Raw genomic sequence first — 20,498 nt, 5'->3', positions numbered from 1 at the left:
TTATACATTCTACATACAGGTAATTTAATTCTTCACTCTTGATTTTCTTCCATGAATATTACTGAGAGTGAAATATGAAGGTACGATGAGGTGATATGATAATAACAGCACATTTTTAGTACAAGTACAGAGAGAAGAAATAAAAATGATGGAATAAAAATAACCTACAATACATTTTATTGCAGTTGCATGACACAAGCAACAATGGACAACAATAAAAGATGATCCATTCCTACAGTTAACACAGCTTCATATGAGAACTAAAACTTGAAATAGTAGCAAAACAACATAAAAAAATGTGTGAGAGAGAAAAAAGATAGACAAAGAGAGCGAGAAACCCCGTCACTTAACATCACTCGCAGGCACCACAAGTGAAAGAGGGGATATCACGATCAATGGGGATACCATGCAGAATGAAAAAAGGGGAGAGAAATAACATACGCACCAATACTGATAGAATCTAGACTAGTTTGATGCGTGGTCTCTTTGACCAATCAAAATGAACTCTTGTGGTTTTAAAGATCTTGACCTGATTGAAACCACACCTTCTTTTAAATCCTACTTAATTTTAAACATTTATCATGATCTAAAAATCATTTGGGATAAAACAAAAAGTGTAAAATCATTGACTTGGCCAGGAGAAAGCAATTATTTTGAGCATATTTTCACCTACATGTAGATTACAAAATGTTGCAATAGATTCCAACACGACCTAAAAAAAAATAATTCTTCTTCTTTACAAAAATACTAAAAACAAGACATTTGATAAATATTTAGAAAAATATGACTAGATTAAAATGGATTTTTTCATCCAAACCCAGCTCACTAAATATGCAAAAACTTTCTAGTCATGAATATCATTTGGATGAAATTTGAAGTTACTTTTTTAGGACCTGCCTACCGATTGCTAAGAAGGGTATGGTTTTCAAAACCCAGTAGAAATCTGACACATTTCTTATGAACTGGAAAAGTCACACAGCGGCTCAATGGTGTTGGAGCAATGGATTTGAACCAACACATTGGATTGCAGGTTGATGACGATAAAAAGTAATTATTGTCTCATTGTCATCATCATCGTCATCATCATCACTGTAACCATTACCACCACCACCATCACTGCCATTGTTATCGTCATCACCATCATCATCATATTAAAAGCAATAGGTTCTAGTATTAATGCCCTTGTTATGGCATCACATCTAGTGATACTTTTATTAACTTTAGAAAAGCTGTAATCATGGCATTAAATTTTACAGTGCTGGCTGTGCATTTGAAATGACCATTGGAAGATGTATACAATTTTTAGAAAGGATCCCTTCATCATACGACAATAGTAATCAAATGCAAAACCAAATCATTGGCGTAACTGTCAAGGAAATAAAAAACAAGCAAAACCTATTGGCACTGTATGAGTTTCACTGCCTAAAAAGAATATGTTCCATATCTCTGTATTTCCATTGTAGCATATATCTTTAGAGACTTCATATAGATCAAACACTTATTTACACATACAAATGACACTGAAGACAGAGAATTTAATTCTGAATTCTATTTGTTACAGGTATTCATTAGTGAATCCCTAAATAAAAAAAAGCAAAGCAATACAATATATTCAAAGTTTCATTTGGTACGGCATACATGTACATATACAGGGTTGTGGCCAGATCAAGGATTTCATGAAATATGGGGGTCAATGAAGAAGCCCTCCCCCCTAGAAAATGGTCCAGTTATGTAGGATGGATCAACAAATTTCTTCCACGAAAATCTGACAAACACAAATACGGTAGTCATCACCATTCCTAGATGGGGGGGGGGGGGAACTGTCCAGTGTTATTTGGTGCATGCCTATTCCCCAATACATATGTGTCCACCACTGGCCAATCCATTCATCATTTTGTCAAGTTCCCGCAAGAAGGGACTAAGCGCACACATGCGCAAAACATACATTTTCGAGAAAACGCAGATTATGTTTTGACCTTGTTTTTGTGCTTTTAGCAGCTAGCGTATTATTTTCTGTCCTAATTCTCAAATTTTCTGACAAAGCAAGATTTTTTCTTAATTGATATTTTATTTAAAACTCTCTTAACGGTTTCTAATCTTAAGAATGAATACTGTATGCCCTTTTTCCGGGAAGAAAAATACGCAATCCACTGATCTAGTTCCCGGAAAAAAAGTCGCAAATGTGAGTGCGCGATCCAGATTCCAGAAAAAGGACGCATCTATATGCATAAAGCACGTTAGAATTTTTTGCTTATTACATCATAATGACGTCACATTTAGGTCCCTTCTTGCAGGAAGTCTACGATTTGATACATGTATGTCATGCAGAGCATAAACAGGCATTATGCAATATATTTTTTAAAATATGTCTCATGATCTCATCCCTATTCCTCTAGTGTTCTGATGTCAATATCAATGTCTGGTTTAGTGGCTGTTATTGTAGACCTCACCAAAGGCACATAGGATTGAGATGAATACAGGTGAATATAACCAGATTAATGCTAATGTATTTAAGTCTGCTATCATTGCTATGATTAAGATTTGTTTATATTTTGCTGTCAATTATATCAATGCCTTTGGCATCACCTTCATTCAATGAAGCTATGCAAATGATATAGTGATGAAAAATCCTTGGGTCCATTTTTAAAGAGTTATAACTCTTGTTAATTTTGCAATTGTATCTACCATCGGAACCGTGATTAGCTTGTTACTATGAAGATGAGCTATTGCTGTTGGTGTCAATCTTTTTACCGAGGTTTCTCTCAAAGAGCAGAACCAGCTCACAATGGCTTGTGTGTGGAAACAGGTCGACTGGGATTGCCTTGACTAATGTGAACGGAACTCCTTTCTGCTTCTTTGACATTGATCTGCACAAACTTCACACGACAAAAAGAAACAGATATAGAATTGAGTAAGACTTTAATAAATGTGTAGAAAAAGTGAAAAAGTAATAATGAAGGGCAAATGAAGGAGAAATACAACATGAACCAAAATAAAAAGTTAGGCAAATGCTGGATCACCCAGCAGAAAAAAGGTGCTTCAAATAAAGGAGTGTCCCCATAAACAGATATGCCCTAAACTGTATACATTCTTGAAATGGCCCCACAATAAAACTAAAACATTCTGGGGAATTCATGATGAAGTGATAACACAAGTTGTGGGGCAAGGTTTGACCAGGAGTTCTCAATAAGTATTGTTAAAATGCAAAATTTGTCATCAGAAATATGTACTGTGTCTCTTTCCAAAGCGTCATAGTGTGGGCTCCTGAAACCCCCACCCCCCCCCCCCCACATAAATTTAAATACAAGGCTTATTTATTGGCCACAAAACTAATTTATATTACTAGTGAAATCAACATATACAAAATTAACACAATTTGATAAAAAATACAATTTACTTTTTTCTTAGCAACTAAAATACACATCTTGGCAATGTCTAATAACTGTGCCACATGTGGAGTAGCACCTCTACTTGAGAACCCTTAGGTTTATTAGGGATAGTGTAGGGGTGGGGTCAGTCAAGATGTGGACAGCCACTTTCATCCCTCTAATGTCTTCTCTCTTCACATGTCATGTGTCTTCTACTGTGAAGTTTTTATCTATTATGTACATGTATATGAGAAGACCATCTCTTAGCTTTTTGTTCAATTCAAAATCATCAATTTCACCATCAGTGCCCAATATTGATCTCTACTCTCATGATCATAAATATGCAAAATTTTGAACTTTCTTATTTTACATCCATTTTACATTATGCAAGTTTGATTTTTATCTTTTAATTGAAATCAACCTTTTTTTTAGTGCACTTGTCATTTGAATCATATGTTACACACATGTAAACAGCTACTGTCTTCCTCAACATAGGCAGCAGTCCCAGAGGGATAACCCTCCCCCCCCACATTCAACAATGCTTCTATCTACAAGGTCGCATGATACCTAAACTTTATAACTACAGTAGGCCAAACTTACTTCAGAAAATTGTTGGAGGCTTGCTTTGCATCACACGATACATAAATGAGACGATTTAACTTTGGGCATCTTCTGATTGCTTGGACAACACGTTGATCTAAATAGAAGTTGAAGAAATAAGAAAATATATATTTGAATGATTGCATTTAATTGGAAGTTGTAAAATTTCTATCAAAAGTAAACTGCATCTTAAAATGCAAATACAACAGACAGGGTGCATAATAGAATGAATATGATCACACACACTCTAATCATACACAATATGCAATAATTTCTCTGCCACTTGTTTACATTGGGTTTATTAAACTAAGTAAACATTATTTCATGCACCTTCTTTCTGACTGAATATCAGTGAAAGTTCCTGATGGACAAAAGTCACATTTGTACTTATTTTGGACACTGGAGATTACTAAGGTACTAATGCATCATGTAGATTCAGAAAATGGTCTATTCCTCTTATAAGCTTACACACACATGTACTGGACTAAAGAGGTACATTTCAAGCAGAATAAGCCAGTAGTTTTGATTTTCATTCAATAGTAGATCACAATTTCAATGGTGATGGGTTTAGGATATGCATTCAATAGAGGCTCAGTTTTAAAAGAAATTCCATTTGCATGAGAAAAATGTATATCCTGTTCTTTGTTCAATAAACAAACTTTTCCTGAAATTGTCCAAAAACCAGTTATCATGAATGAACAAACCCATTGTGGGGTTGACCAATCACTTTTGAAAATAATCTAGCAGCTTTCAGTTCTTATATATTATTACAGGGCAAAAATTTAATTAAGTCATTTATCTTTCTACAAAGTTTTGCACTTATTTCAGTAAAAATAGAAGTCACTTACGTAATCCTGCCCTGGGTGGGTCTACAATTCCTACGACATCAAGACTGTTATGAAGCCTATTGGTAATCCCTGGCAATAGGTCTTCTGCTTTGCCACAGTAGAATGTTGCATTGTCCACACCTATAGAAGAGAGATATTAAGTAAAGAGAACCTTAGTGGTTTGTTAACCTTCACTTGAGGAAAGTGGTCTGAAGATGAGTCCCTGACTAGGACTTGTGTCAAGTAGGAAACAGAAAGTTGTATTTGAGCTAGACTTGTCTCAAGACTCATTTGTTGATCAGAGTTTCAATCAAGGTCTGTACCTGCAGAGAAGTGGTCTTTAGGAGTATATTGCTTTCTAGTGGAATGTTACCTTGTCCACACCTTTAAGACAGCCATTCAAAGAGAAAATTAGTGGTCCTTGGAGGATATTCTTTCCTTATAGTGTAATACAGTAACATATTTTTTCTTGCCACAGTGAAATGTTGCTTGTTATATAAAATAGTCACATCCCAAATATTGAGCTATCCCCCCCCCCTTGGATGCACGTGCAAAAAATGATAAAAAATATTGATAATTATTTATTGATTTTTCAGCATGCCTGTAAGAAAATGACACTCCTGGCACAGGTGAGAGAGTGCTACAGAGAGAGGAAAGAAAGAGAGAAAGAGAGTGCACATACCATTTATTGCAGCATTCTCTTTAGCGTTTTCTACAGCCTGTCCGGTCATTTCTACTCCAATCACCTTATCTACTCTCTTGGATAAAGGAATGAATGAAGAACAAGAAAAAAAATTACAAAGATTTTTCAAACTAATTAAAAAGCTCATTCTAAATGACACATTTGCATCAACGGGTTAGATAACTGATGTAAAAATGACAGACTTAATATTAGTAGAGCACATGTAATGGTATTATCCTCACAGTTTAATTACAGCCATGATTAATAGAATGTAACTTGAATGACTCAAAAATAAAAAAAAGGCTGATTAAGCTTAAAGAAAAATTAAACCTTTGAAACAAGATAGCTTGTGTGAAAACAAAAAAATCGAAAGAAACAGATCAACAAAAATTTGAGAAAAATTGAACATATAATACGTTATGAGCATTTAAAGTTCGGATCATTATAATTTAGATCCTCCATGATTTGCCAATGCGACAAAGATGTGTGATGTCACATGTGAACAACTTTCCCATATTTTTCTATATAGTTCTCTTAAACTGCCTCTTTTATCACATCTATTAGTAGATCATGCATTATTTCTATTGGAGGGCATGTAATACAGATTTTTAAAGAATACATAATGGATGAAACGTTCGTATCACCATAAGAGCAAAACAAAAATACATTTTGGGGGTATTTCATAGTCCATACCAGGGAAAGTTGTTCACATACGACATCACACATCTTTGTCGCATTGCCAATGAGAGGATCTCCACAGATTTAATTCCCCTTTAATATCTTGGAATGATTGAGATTAAACGATTAAATAAATATTCACATGTAAAACAATTGAGTAAGAACCTTGCATATATTTTTTTCCTCTATAGACTCCTCCTGACTGTAATACCACAACCTCTCAACCATGTATTACATGTTCAGCAAGGGGCTACTCACTGTCATCAATTGACCGTAAATTCGTTTGAGCTGCTATACTTTGGTTCAATGATAATTGTAATAAATGGGTAAATATAATAAATGTTAGCTAATGGTAAATATAATAGAAATCAATGGTAAATATGATTATTAGTCATTTATAAAGGCTATTTTAGATTTTAGGGGGCTTAACAACCCTCATCTCCCATGCATTTTATTTGGCTGATATGTATCATAGTTGATAAAAGTTGATATGCAGGCCTATAAGTATGTGTAAAGTTGATTTACCTTGGCGAGAGAGATTCCTATTGTTCCAGTACCACAGCAGATATCTAGAAGTGTTGTTATTTTAGTGACTTGAGCCCAGTCACCTATTGTTGTGTAAAGAAGCTCAGCTGCTGGTGTATTCACTATTGTCACATAGTAATATCATAGAAAAGAAAGGAAGTAAACTTGAATTTAACCATCTGTTATTAATGACCCCAAACTTATCCAATCAACATTCTTTTCAGCATGAAAAGATACACATGAAATCTTTAACCTGTTTGAAACTCAGCCTGCATATATGTGGGCTAGAGTGTATGGAAAACATGTCTTACAGCAAAAATATTCAACCTCTAATGGGTTAAATAGAAGCTTGAGAGATTTATTCCTCCATCTTAGGGCTTGATTTATTATTAGATAAAACAATGATTTACATCATGATATCAGAGACAGGATGGTATTTAGTTGACTTCAGAGTTAATAGTGATTATCCTTTTTTGATGTGTAGAATGAATACCAGTACTTATTTTCAGAAATTTGAAAAAGACTCCATTGAGTTAGTGCATTTTTTAAATGAAGGAAACAAGAAGATCAATTATATCAATCTTACTAGCCATGGAAGCTTCTTTATTTTCCCAAATCCCCATCATCACTTATTTTCCCTTCCTTCACTTCAAATTTCTTTTCATTTTCATGTTTTATTTCTTTTGTTGTTGTTGTTGAAGGAATGACCAACAGGCTATTTGCTTCTAAACTGTAGGTTTAACAATGTAGCAATCACCTTGAAAGAAAGCTTCGGGGGATATTTTGAACTTCAACTGCAGTAAGTCCTCAGTGATGTAACGATCTCCGTGAATATGATCAAACTTAATGGCATTTTTGTCCCCTTGCCTGAAAGATAAACAATGAAAAAATATATTAAATTCAAAAGCATAATGAACATAAACAGGGAATTGAGTGATCATAAATAAAAAGAGCTTAAAATCGCTGAAGAGTGTTGAAAAAACTGAAATTGACAGAGCCTCCATACTTTTGCACAGAAGAAAGCCATAATAAGCTGAAATTAAGCTGAAAATCAAAAGCAAAATAGCTGAAACATCTTAAAAGCTGAATTTTCACACCCCTGCATAACAATGTCTACAAGAATTCTAGACTCCTTTAGGATATAACAGAAGCAATCAAATACAGGTTTTTGAAAAATTGAAATTTATCTGAACATAAAATTAGTATGAAGTTCAATAAAGACTCATTTTGACGTGAACAGAAGATTTTTATTTTTCATTTTTGCCTGGATCATACTCATTCCAACTCTCATTATTTCAAATAATTTTAATTTGACTCACCACTGCACATGCACAAAAAGAGAGGTGATGCCGCAAGACTTTCCTTCCCCTTCTCCAAAATATTCAGCAAGCTTCTGCTTCTCTTTCTCCACATCATCCTTTGAGATAACAAAAATTTGACATTTACCCATCAAATGTTAACATCTGTCTATTGTGGACCAATAGAAACATTTACTTCATACTAACTATCATCTATCTATCTATCTATCTATCTATCTATCTATCTATCTATCTATCTATCTATCTATCTATCTATCTATCTATCTATCTATCTATCTATCTATCTATCTATCTATCTATCTATCTATCTATCAATCTATCTATCTATCTATCTATCTATCTATCTATCTATCTATCTATCTATCAAATTTTGTTCTTAATGAACAAGGCGGGAGCAAAGTCACAGTCTGATTCATACGTCTCAAAATAGTTAATGAGCAATGCATCAGATAATGATCAGTGTATTATTGCAACAGTAAATGCTGCAGTGGAAGTTATTTCTCAAAAGGTTGGTAATATAAAATTGTATTTGAAATTCTTTCGACCGACAATGAAATACAATTAAAAACCAAATTAGTTTGTTCCAATGTAAGAATATTCCTGTAACATTTCACAAATCAACTTACACAAATCAATCAAAACAAACAGCATACATTGTATTGTGAAAATATTGCTAATACTACACTGCACAATTAACCACTGATAACAGCTAACATAATGAAATAATGTAGACTACAATAATACATCATGTCAAACTGAATCATTGTCTGAGCCTAAATTCCAGCATTTGCCTAAAAGATAGCCTCACTAATCCTATACTTTATAATGTGATCAATGTCTATAATTGATCTTAAAAAAACTGAATTTATCAAAGCGGCAAATTCAAAATAAACACATCTATGGAAAAGGAATATTTTTTAATTTAATCAGCTTAATTGTTTCATTGTCAATCAATGCTGCATGTTTTACCTCAGCGAGGGACTGCCGATGAAAGGTTACCATGGCCATGACCCCTGACCCTTGGGTCGTTCTGACCGTTAACATCTTCCAGTGTCCTCTATGGGTCATGGGGTCATATGCAGAAAGACTAGACTGTCTAATATAGGTCTGGAAGGATTGGACAACAGCTTTGGAATTTCCTGGTACATTGGGACATGCAGATGGATTCACTACTGATATCTGACCACCTGCATATAGAAATAACAGTGGAATACAATATAAGGATTCAAATGAAAGAAAGGACTCATGTACAATGAACATGTCTGATATGAGATGACAACAAGATACAACTCGATACTATTTTTTTTTGCAGGAATCCATCCCTAAAGCACCAAGAATCTTTAATACATCAGTATTTCTGCATTCACTATTGATGGTTTAACTTTTGGTAAGATGCATTAAAACAAAGAAAATGATTTGGTGAGCAGACTGGCTGTAAATGCTCCTAGACCCAGACGATGATAAACTGACAATGGAAAGTAATGTGGTGCATAGAAAAGGGTATTGGTCAAAAGGATCTACGTTGTCATATCAATGTGGCAAGGATAGAACGGAGCAACAAATCAAACAAGGGAATGATGACGATGATGATAATGATGACTATGATGATACAGGTGATAACGATGATAATGAAAATGATAGGTAATTTTCAAATAAAGTGATGTTGTTGACTACGATGTTGATGAGTATGTTTTAATAAACCCTATAAAATTTTCTCAAAATACAACTAACCTATTGAATCTATAATCTAAAGAGAAAAAAGTCACTTTGAAAAGTCAGTCTAAAGTGGGTTCGCCAAGCAGCCATGTTGGAGGAAAAACACTTAAAACCCAAGCATCAAAACATTATGATGCACAAATTTCCCATTGTTATGTCTTCATACATGGCTGACTGTGACGTCATGTGGGAACCCTCTATAAAGAGGCTATGTGCAAAAGTACTCTACATATACTAACCTTTATATAGACCAAGACGAAAACCGACAGTTTTTTCTGCAGAGAAATTCAAAATATTGACTGGTGTGACATCTTTGTCATCAAGATGAACAAATTTCAAACTATATACAACTGATCAATTATTGGCAGGATACTTTGGATTAATATTTTTGTCTTCCATATATTGTATTTTTCTTTCATATTCCTCCGATATTCTAGTCAATGAAAGTTTTGACTAACATGATTTTTGTTAACAACTTTTTGTTAACAACAATAAGTTTAATTTAATTTTTTTACTTCATTTTCAATTGGTAATGTACAATGATATCAATCAAAATTCATTAATTTGGGAAGGAGAATGAAACATATTTTGCAGTGCATTTACTACAATACAAATACTTTGAAAAAGTTTGAAAAATTCACCTTCTCCATCTGGATTTTTTCCAATTGAGAATTCACACTTGTTCCGATAACCGGTCACTATAGGCTGAATAAAACAATAATTAGGAATTAACATCAGAAACCAACAAAATCTCATTCCATACAGTATATTTGTTCTTGTAGACAAAAACCCCAAGACACACATCTAATTACATCGTACACAAACTCAACATAAAAAAAGGGGTTGTACTTTATTTTAAAAATTGAATATTTATAAAATATACAAAAAACCCAAACCAAATTATTATTATTATTACTTATTATTTGTACTGCGCTTTTCCCATTAGGCCCAAAGCGCTTACAATGAATTAATCAAATGTAATATTTTAAAAACTACAAAGAACAAAAGAGATGAGTTTTTAATGACTTTTTGAAAATTGCTAATGTTGGAGACTGTCTAATTATTAGTGGCAGGTCGTTCCAGGATTTTGAAGCCGACACCGTAAAAGTTCTGTCACCAGCTAATGTACGAGTTAATGAACATGTGAGGCGAAGGTGATCACTGGCCGACCTAAGTGCTCTAGTTGGTGTATACAGATTCAAGCAGTTACTTAAATACTGTGGAGCCTGTTTATTCAGTATTTTGTAGACAATCAAGAGTAATTTGAACGTAATTCTCTGTTTAAAAGGAAGCCAGTGAAGAGAATTAAAGAGTGGTTGGGAAGGATGATCTCGGGAAACCTGTAAAATTAATCGTGCTGCCCAATTTTGTAGTCGTTGAATACAAATTAATTTATTAGAGGGAATTGTAGAAAAGAGCCCATTGCAATAATCGATACAAGACAGAACCAATGAACGAGCAGCATTGTGACAGGCAGACTGGTCAATGAACCTTCTGATTCTAGAAATGTTCCTTAAATAAAAAGTGACTGTGCTACAGATATGAGAGATATGGTACGACATTGACATGCGGGAATCAAATATGACACCAAGGTTTCGTATTTTTTCTGATGGTCTAATGAGTGTACCATCAACATCAAGTTGAACATTTGGAAGATTGCGCAAGTTATTAGTAGAGGCCGCAACAAAAAATTCAGTTTTTTTGTCATTTAGTTTTAGCTTATTCACTATCATCCACTGTCTTTTATCTGATATACAATTCTGGAGTTTAACCAGTGCATTATTGAGAGCTCCAGGAGTCTTCGGATCAAAAGAAACATATAATTGTACGTCGTCAGCATAAAAATGATAATTGATACAGTGATTTCGGATGATATCACCAACTGGAAGAGTATATATTGAGTAGCCTATGGGTCCGACTATTGAGCCCTGAGGGAGTCCAAATTCTAGAGTTATGGGATTTGACAATGTGCCATCAATATCAACTTGCGAAGTCCATCCAGACAGGTATGATTGGAACCAGGATAAGACTGTGGACCTAATGCCTATTCTATTGAATAACCGGGATATGAAAATGTTATGATCTATTGCATCAAACGCGGCAGATAAATCTAACAGCACCATAAAAACTACATTATTTGAGTCGAGAGAAAACATGATGTCATTTTTTACTTTGATCAGAGCTGACTCGGTGCTGTGACCTGGCCTATAGGCAGATTGGAGAGGATCAAAAATATTATTAGATTCAATATGATCAGCTAGTTGAGTACATGCCGCCTTCTCGATGAGTTTACCTAGAAATGTTAAGTTTGAGACCGGTCTATAATTACTGATGTCATTTACATCCAACCCTGATTTCTTCAAAAAAGGTTTGATGATTGCTGAATGTGCTTGATCAGGGAAAATACCTGTAGAAAGAGATTGATTGATTACATTTGTGAGCAATGGTAATAAATGAACAATGTTTTCTTTCAAAATCCATGTAGGAATGGGGTCAACTCGAGAGGATTTAGTAGCAGAAGACATAATGATTCTGGATACATTTGACTGAGAAAGCAACTGAAATTCTGCGAAAAGTGGAATATTTTGATTTTCATTATCACCAAACTGAATGTTAACAGGTACAGTACATGCATCAAGTTCAGCTCTTATTCTCCTTATCTTGTTGACAAAAAACGAAGAGAATTGATGAGCTAATATGGCTGCAGATTCATATAAGGGAAGTTGATTCGACTTCTTGTTCAAAAGTGAAAGAGTGATCTGATATACCTCCTTGACAGAACACGAACCTAACTTATCTTTCAAGAAATCTTCTTTAGCGGTATCAATGATTTGGCATACATTCCTATTAGCTTCTATGAACAATGTGCGATCTGAATCTAGTCGTGTTTTACGCCATTTACGTTCTGCTTTACGTCGGTGCTGGCGAGCAACAAGTACAGACTGATTAAACCAGGGTCTACGTCGCTTCAGAGGGCACAGGTATCCAGTACCTTAGTGACGCCAGAAACATACCAGTCAAAATCAGACACATTATCTAAATCTTCTGGTTGAGATGAAACTAAGTCAAGTAAAGCATTACTGAATTGAGCTTTATCAATCTTGCGGTAATTACGTAAGGAAGAAGTAACAGAGACTGGCTCTGATTTCTGATGAGCCAGTAAAAAACGAATCATATAATGATCAGAAATACAAGTGTCGAATGTGTGACACTGTGAGATAACTGAATCATCTCTGGTAAAAACTAGATCTAAAGTATGACCAAAATTGTGTGTTGGACCTTGGACATGCTGAACGAGCCCAGCCGAAGAAATGGTGTTCCTCATGTGAAGCACATCATTTTTATTCATATCTTCCCAATGGACATTGAAATCACCTAATAGCACCAATTTTCCTGGACATAGTGATATCTCACATGTATTCATCAAATTTCTTCAAGAAGTCAGAACTTGTGAATATATTTGCTGAAGAAGGGGGTGGTCTATATATACACTATGAAAAAATGGACAGAGCTTGACAAATCGGTAATATGAGCGCATTCAAATGTGGAAAACCTGAAATCTATGTTCTTAATCTTTAAATTACAATGACTGATAAGTAGGCCTATAACAGTGATGTTAAGGGAATAAAAACACAAATCAGACAGCGGTTTGGTTAGGGCACAGTCATACCCTTAATACATGAATATATGTTGAAAAATTAAAGCAAATATGAGGAGCACTCACCGATGGTTTAATATCTTCCAGTTGACAACATAAGCCATCATATTTCTCCCTGTGAAAAAAAATTTATTGAAATAACATCATGAAATAAATTACTCCTTGACTAACTGGAACATGTTGACTTGTTAGCATGACCTAAGAAGTCACACAAGTTGGTATAAAATGCTGTTTTCGAAGTCTCACAAACATTTTGCAAAGGAAATGAATGTAAAAATGACAAAGACCATTGCATTGAGGATATATGACTGTTGGCATATTTTACCATTATATATTTTAGAGAAGCAAATTTGATGTAAAGGAGAATATCTCACCTCTGTTCACTGATGTGAGTACGCATTGCAGGTATATCATTGAAGAACATTATGGCAAGCCTTCTTAATAAATCTTCTTTGATTTGCCGCTTTTCCTTGAGTTGATCCTGGTAATCTTGTTTCCACAGAGGAGTGACTGCATTGTTTAATCTACAAGCATCAACCAGAAAAAAAAAATCAGAATTCTCTACTTGAGATAAAAGTACTATATGGAAGAGAATTATAGTCACGTATTGTATTACCGGACACTATTATGATTCCGGACGCGCATATTACTGCGTTCGAAAACGATTTCGTACCGTAAGACTTCCGCAATTCAATTTCACAGAGCAATACATAGAATAGGATTGCAAAAACAAGGCGAAAAAATTCAACTTTTACCTTATTTATCTCTAAAATGATAGAAAATGCTTAAAATATCAAATAACATAGTTTTGCATTAACAATTGATATATTTTTTAACGGAAATATGGGTCTGATCTGCCGAATTTTAATCTCGTCCGCTCCTTCGATCGAATGAGGTGTGGTGTATTGTGGGTGATCATCAACGGCTAGTTCTCAAGGTATCCGTGCACGAGGTTTACCGTGAGTATAGAGCCGTCGACGATCGGCAGCGCATCGATAGAACTTGATGAGCGTCACGATACGAACGAGCATTATATTGGAAAGTTCCATGAAACATGCAGCCAACAAGAAAAAATAAAATAAGTTATCAAACACGAATTTATTACCAACATCTGCTCAGAATCGATATTGAAACAGCAAACAAAAACTTAGAATTTACTCATGATATGATATAAAAAGAAAAAATCACACAAATTTGTTCTTACATCATTATAATCAAGAATATCTTTACCCGTCCGGCACGCGTCCAGAATCATGATGTAATTCGTCACGCACGAAAATAACTGTTTTTCGTGGAGGGGTATGCGGCAAGTGTGATGCAAAGAAAATGGTTGGTAAATATAAAATAATTTTACCATATTCATAATTTTCATAATATTTGGAATAGCAAGTGCGAATTTTTCTTGATTGTATTTCCTCTAGTTGTCATTTTTAAAGCACTGAAATAAAGGTGTCCGGCAATAGGATACACTGCCATACCACTTTGAAAACAAGTATACTAATACTCATCAGTAAGGACCGTTATATACGCACAATTTTTCAACATGGGCAACTAAATAGCCTTGTGTACTGTCAGGCTCAGTGATTCTACATATACACTCTGCCACACACAACAATGTATCCCTATTGCACGCACACTATTGGAATAGCTAACAGCATGGTACTGCAATGTAACATTAATTATGCAAATTCTGTGAGCCCTTGTAAGATTTGGTGTATCAAATACAAATTCTGCAAAGCTAAAATGGAAATACACAATTCTGATGAAAAATTTCAACTCAATTCAAATTAACCCCTCCATATTACTCTGTCCCTACCTATCTTCTATTGGAAGATCTTCATCAGTATCTTGATCCCCTTTGGTCTTCTTGCCCCCTCCTCCTTGATTCTCTTGTTTGCGTTTCAGAGCTACCATAGGATCCTCATTTGGCTTGGCAAACTGTAAGGAAAATGGCAGTTATGTTTTGTTCTCATCTTATTCACTGCCTTTTTTTAATAGAAAAAACATGGCATTTAAAATTGACATTACATGACTATTCCTATCTGTATTTATTATAGGGTCTACAGATCTTAACTATCAGAACAGAATTCATATTTGTTTGAACATGTGCATTAATATCTTTGACAATGTGGAATCCATAATAGTGTAACAGCTTTACACCTTTCCAGAAGCAGAAATTATATACTATTAAATAAATGTCGATTTTAAATAAATTTATGTGTTGATGTATAATGGGAAATGTGGCACACCATTGTTAAAATTTGACACATGAATTTAAAAACTAAATCTTCACCACTTGGGTGATTTGGGGGGAAAAGGGAATTTTATGATTTCCTCCAAAATTTCAAGCTCCAATCCAAATGGCCCTTCCTGTAACTCCATTTTGCAATTATCCTATCAGATCATTGTCCATATAACTCATAAATTTAGCATATTGGTAAATTTAGTTATAAGGCTAACCATAATGAAAACATGATTACCTTAGCTGATAATCGTCTTCCTTTCCATACATGCTTGTTGAGAACTTCCATTGCTTTCTGTCTGTCCTCCTCACATCTAAAGAATAAAAACAAGACATATTTGATATGTCCAAACAGTGGATTTTTCGTAAGATATAGTACATTACATGTGAAAATAATGCAACATCACTAAAATTCTGTAGTAAAATAACGCATAAATGATTCAACCAAGTAACATTACACAATGAATATTGGATATCAAAAAGGGATGAATCACATAAATTCTTCTCTATGACTATATATTCATGGAATCAAGGTAAATCTAATTAAATCAATCAGATAAAGCCAATGTCTAGTGTTGCCGATTGGCAGTAAAACAAATTAAATTGAAACTAAACTTGACAAATTGTCCTACACTATTGAGATACACTGTATGCTATATCATCAAAAATTGTGCCCAAGATATCCTATGAATTATTTTAGTAATACAGAGACCTCAACAGTCAGTTGGGCCTCCATGATTGGATGTAAGACAGTAAATGAAGGGCAAAAAAGTTTTTGTTGACCAGCTGTCATACAATATTTGTGGATAAAGGGGTCTGTCATTGTCTTCAACATACAAGATGACAAATTGTTTGGTGTAATTCATTTAGATTCATACAAGCTATGTTGTGATACTGACTAGCTTTTGATAAAAAATCTATAAAAAAGGGTCTCTTTCCTTAGGTCCCTCCAAAACTTAACTTCAATGACTAAGTTCCCTGAAACCAATACTTACGAAAAAGTAACAAAGGCATAATCCTTATTTCTAAGAGCTTTCAACTTCTTTGGCTTGAGCTGTAGACCTGCTAACATCTTCCGTAATTGCTGTTTTACAATCAGATAGAGAAAAATTATCACAGTATAATCAATTATTAAAAGAAAGGTGTCAAATTTGTGACTGCAAATATTTCTTCTGGATCCATATTGAATAAGAATCTCAAGGAAGTACTTCATACCCGGGGGTCACTCTCCACATGGACTGCTACCCACCCGTGTACGACAACCTCATAAATGCACCCTAAACGGCGTAACTACATTAACTAAATTTGCAACCCTAAATGGCGTAACCCATGAGAAAAGCCACCCTAAGTGGCGTTAACAGGGAAAAGCCCCTAATTCGATACCCTAAGTGGCGTAATCATATCGAAATCAATTAATTTGATACCATACTGATTACTGATGTTAAATTTATGTTACATACAACAGGTATAAATTTCCGGCATTTTTTTTATTATTGCAAGTAAGGCTAGCATAATTTACTCTCAATGACACCCGTTAGCCACTTTGAATAGCCATCTTTTAGCCTAAATTAACGAATGCAAGTGAAAAATGTTGCTTGCCTTGACTGACTGATGCTTCACTTACTATTCTTTTTACCAATTTCATCAAAACTTGAAAAAAATGGAATCCATACCAGTTAATGTGTTGAAAATACATACATCAATTAAACCTCTATATATCTTCTTTTTTTGTTTTAATAATAATTAAAAAACAAATCATAGGAATCCCCGGTATGAATCAAATAAAAATGGTATAGACTAAAGGCCTAAACCCCTAGGCTGCTGCCTATAGTATAGAGCTATACTGTAAGGGGGTATTCTCTCATAAGTGATGCGCTGGCCGTTGTGTGCGAGGATTATTTTGTATCCCGGCGTAGATCTATTCATATTTGCACCCCTCATTGGCATCATCTTCATAACCAACTTAGCAACCCTAAATGGCGTGAAGAGAGAGAGAAAAGGCTACCCTAAACGGCGATTAACCAGCGAATAGTGCTGAAATGCAACCCTTTTTGCCATAGACGTCAACGACGCCTGAGTGCCTGAAACGGGACCCTTTTCGACGCATTTTCTGGACGCGGGTGCGTAGCAGGCCATGTGGAGAGTGACCCCCCCGGGACTTCATAATCCAGAAGACAATTATGGTAGCCCTGCATTCATTATGAGCAATAATTCTGGGTTCTTTTTTTTTGGTGTGGATGCAGTTCAGTAATTAGTCATATATAGACCTTTATACTAGAACTTGTTCACAATCTGGTTCTTAGAGTAACTATCTCTTGGAAATCACCTTAATAATGTAAAAGTATTTTTCTATCATTGGTGTATCAATAAATATTTCCCCCTATTAATGCTGCATATCTTGTAACTACAAACAAAATGTACTTTTACTGCGTAGGGTTATCATTTTATTACTGTGCTCATATAAAAAGTTTCCATAATAAACAATCCAGATAGATCTGGGGATTACAAGTTCAGTGTTCAAATTGGTAGATGGCCATCTTTCAACACTGGACCTGAAATAAAATAAAAAATCACCTGAAACCCAAATCTTGTTGGTAGATTTCTCAGCATGATTTTGAATATCTCAGATGTGAATTCTCCCTCCCGTCCCTGATGTTTGGTCCCTTCATCTTCTCCTTCCATATCTTCATCCTCATCGACATCCTTTGAGCCTTCATCATCGGAACCTTGTCTCTTGTCTATCACCTCATCTGTATTGTCTTCTGTGTCACAATGGGAAGAATTATCTGCAGCCAATTTTTCTTCTCCAGTTGAAGTTGAAGAGGCTGCATTCTCTTCTTTGATATTTGGAATCATATGATCTGTTTCAGTTCCTTCCTTGGTGGCTTGCTCACTGCTGCTTTGGTCACCTGATGATTGTATATCTTGTAGTTCTTCCTGCAGTTTAAGACTCTCGGATGTTGCATCATCCTTTTGATTATCCCCTCCTTCCATGGCAGTAACTGTTCTATAAACACATAACAATAACAGTAAAACATAAGATGAGCAAATGTTATCAACTGGAAATGATTATTAAGATCATCTGTCAAACATAGATCAATGCTACAACGTTATTGCCACAGTCACATGGTGATGGGGATACAGGTAGGCAAAATTATGATTGCTCGTACTCGTAACAGAAATTCAGGCAAGGTCAGGCCCAGGGTTTTCTTATTTTTTCCACTTCAAATTCACTTTCAAATATGAAAAATTATGATTTTTTTTGTAAATACAGGACTTTTTGTTTGCTATTGAGTATTGTCTTGCAGGTGTGTATGCCTTGCATTTCATCCTTTCTGCCTTTTTGCTATCCTGTTTGCATTTATTATCTTTTCTCGGTTCTCGCTTCTTTCTCTAAAATCTACATTCATTTGTCTTTGAATTACAGTCTTAGAACAAGACTAATTGAATCGTTCGTAAAAAATTACTGCACAAAAATAAACATGTGGGACTGGATCTCAATGCCAGATTGCGTACACACGGTGTACAGGGAGTGCAAAAAGAGACAGAAAACAGATCAAAGTTGGATTTGCCGATATTTCATTAAGGTGATGTCTAAAAGTCTACTCACCTCACAGATCACTGAAATTATGAAAGTTTGTCTTAAGAAAATACTGGAACAGCTGATCAGACGGCCACTTTTAAGCAGTGCAACATTAACAATATGAATTCGCATGACCATTCGATCTCTAACTTCTTTACTAGCTTAGTCTGTTTTTCAGTCAGTGATGGATAGATGAATGAAAGTACATTTATTTCCAACGATAAGAGCAAGAACTTGAATAAAACAATAGAGGCATGCAGCAACTCAGAAAGCACAGCTTGTAATGAGTGCACCGTGACATAGATAATATAAATACATAATAGCTAGGCCCTACATGAAAAAAAAACTTTTTATATCTAAAAACAGAGTACCAACATTACAAAACAATTACTTAGCCTAAGGGGAAAACAAAGGGGGAACAAAAACTTAATACATTACAGGGCAACTTTGTATAGGCCTCGCCTACAAGTATATCGAAACAGAAAAAAAGTCGTCAGATTAACCATGCTAGCGCGCGTTGTGTGTTAGCGTGCCTCACCACTGTGTTCAGTGCGGGTGTGAATGCAGTTGGAAAACACTCCGTCCATCGGAAAGGACGCAAATGTTGGTCCCGTGCAGGGGCGGAAATCTCTCCCAAAAGGTAGGGGGGACAAGGGGCTGGAAAATTTGACAAGCAAAAAAAAAAAAAAAGGTTATCACCCCAAATTTAAGGTCATTTCGATGGAAAAAAATTTGACAAGCCAAAAAAAAAAAAAAAAAGGTTATCATCCCAAAAGTAAGGTCATCTCGTCCTAAAATACATGTTTTATTTCGATTTTGAATGATGTATTTCTTACCATCATAAAAATCCACAAATGGTAGGGGGGACATTTGATATTATGTCCCCCTACTATTTTGAGTAGGGGGGACAAGTCCCCCCTGTCCCCCCTGGGATTTCCGCCCATGGTCCCGTGTATAGGAGAGTCACAACCTATGCACGTTAAAACCAATAAACTTTTCGTCAAAGAGTAGGGTGTTCACCCGGTGTATTAATTGCACCTGCCGGTCCCCGGTACTACAAGACTGCAAGAATCTTCAGGATTGAAGGATCGAGGCAGTCAGTGCCCGGGGGGTGGGGGTACTCGAACAGTATATAATGCATGCTAGTAGTGGGTTTGTGCCGCGGATCAGGGGACCCCCATTTTTAAATTTCCGTTCCAAGGCATAGCATTTTTTGTCTTATTGAGAAAAAGAACAAAGAAAGCCGCTCCAAAGCATAGGCGGATCCAGGGGGGGGGGCCGAGGGGCCCGGCCCCCACCC

At 35.3% G+C, this 20,498-nt stretch overlaps 1 protein-coding gene across 3 annotated transcripts; it reads right to left on the bottom strand.

Annotated features, from left to right (window-relative positions):
• Positions 1 to 1,534: 1,534 nt before the first annotated feature.
• Positions 1,535 to 19,658, bottom strand: LOC129254970 (tRNA (uracil-5-)-methyltransferase homolog A-like). 3 transcript variants are annotated; one of them, XM_064107682.1, is made up of 17 exons: positions 19,637 to 19,658; positions 18,190 to 18,622; positions 16,611 to 16,699; positions 15,854 to 15,929; positions 15,190 to 15,311; positions 13,748 to 13,897; positions 13,440 to 13,488; positions 10,357 to 10,420; positions 9,955 to 9,990; positions 8,969 to 9,186; positions 8,000 to 8,097; positions 7,438 to 7,547; positions 6,681 to 6,802; positions 5,478 to 5,553; positions 4,817 to 4,936; positions 3,969 to 4,065; positions 1,535 to 2,876 (listed from the first exon to the last, which is right to left on the bottom strand). In XM_064107682.1, exons 2-17 carry the CDS (start codon positions 18,607 to 18,609, stop codon positions 2,711 to 2,713), a joined length of 2,013 nt encoding a protein of 670 aa, XP_063963752.1. In that variant the 5' UTR covers positions 18,610 to 18,622; positions 19,637 to 19,658; the 3' UTR covers positions 1,535 to 2,710. The 3 variants fall into 3 exon arrangements, with proteins under 3 accessions (XP_063963752.1, XP_054749495.2, XP_063963754.1); XM_054893520.2 differs by lacking the exon at positions 19,637 to 19,658 and adding an exon at positions 19,226 to 19,532; XM_064107684.1 differs by lacking the exon at positions 19,637 to 19,658 and adding an exon at positions 19,083 to 19,114.
• Positions 19,659 to 20,498: the final 840 nt, after the last annotated feature.

The sequence above is a fragment of the Lytechinus pictus genome, chromosome 2 (genome assembly GCF_037042905.1).
Source record: "Lytechinus pictus isolate F3 Inbred chromosome 2, Lp3.0, whole genome shotgun sequence".
NCBI classification, from domain to species: Eukaryota; Metazoa; Echinodermata; class Echinoidea; order Temnopleuroida; family Toxopneustidae; genus Lytechinus; species Lytechinus pictus.
The sequence above is the reverse complement of the archived record's forward strand: the minus strand, read 5'-3'. Positions and strand labels throughout refer to the sequence as shown.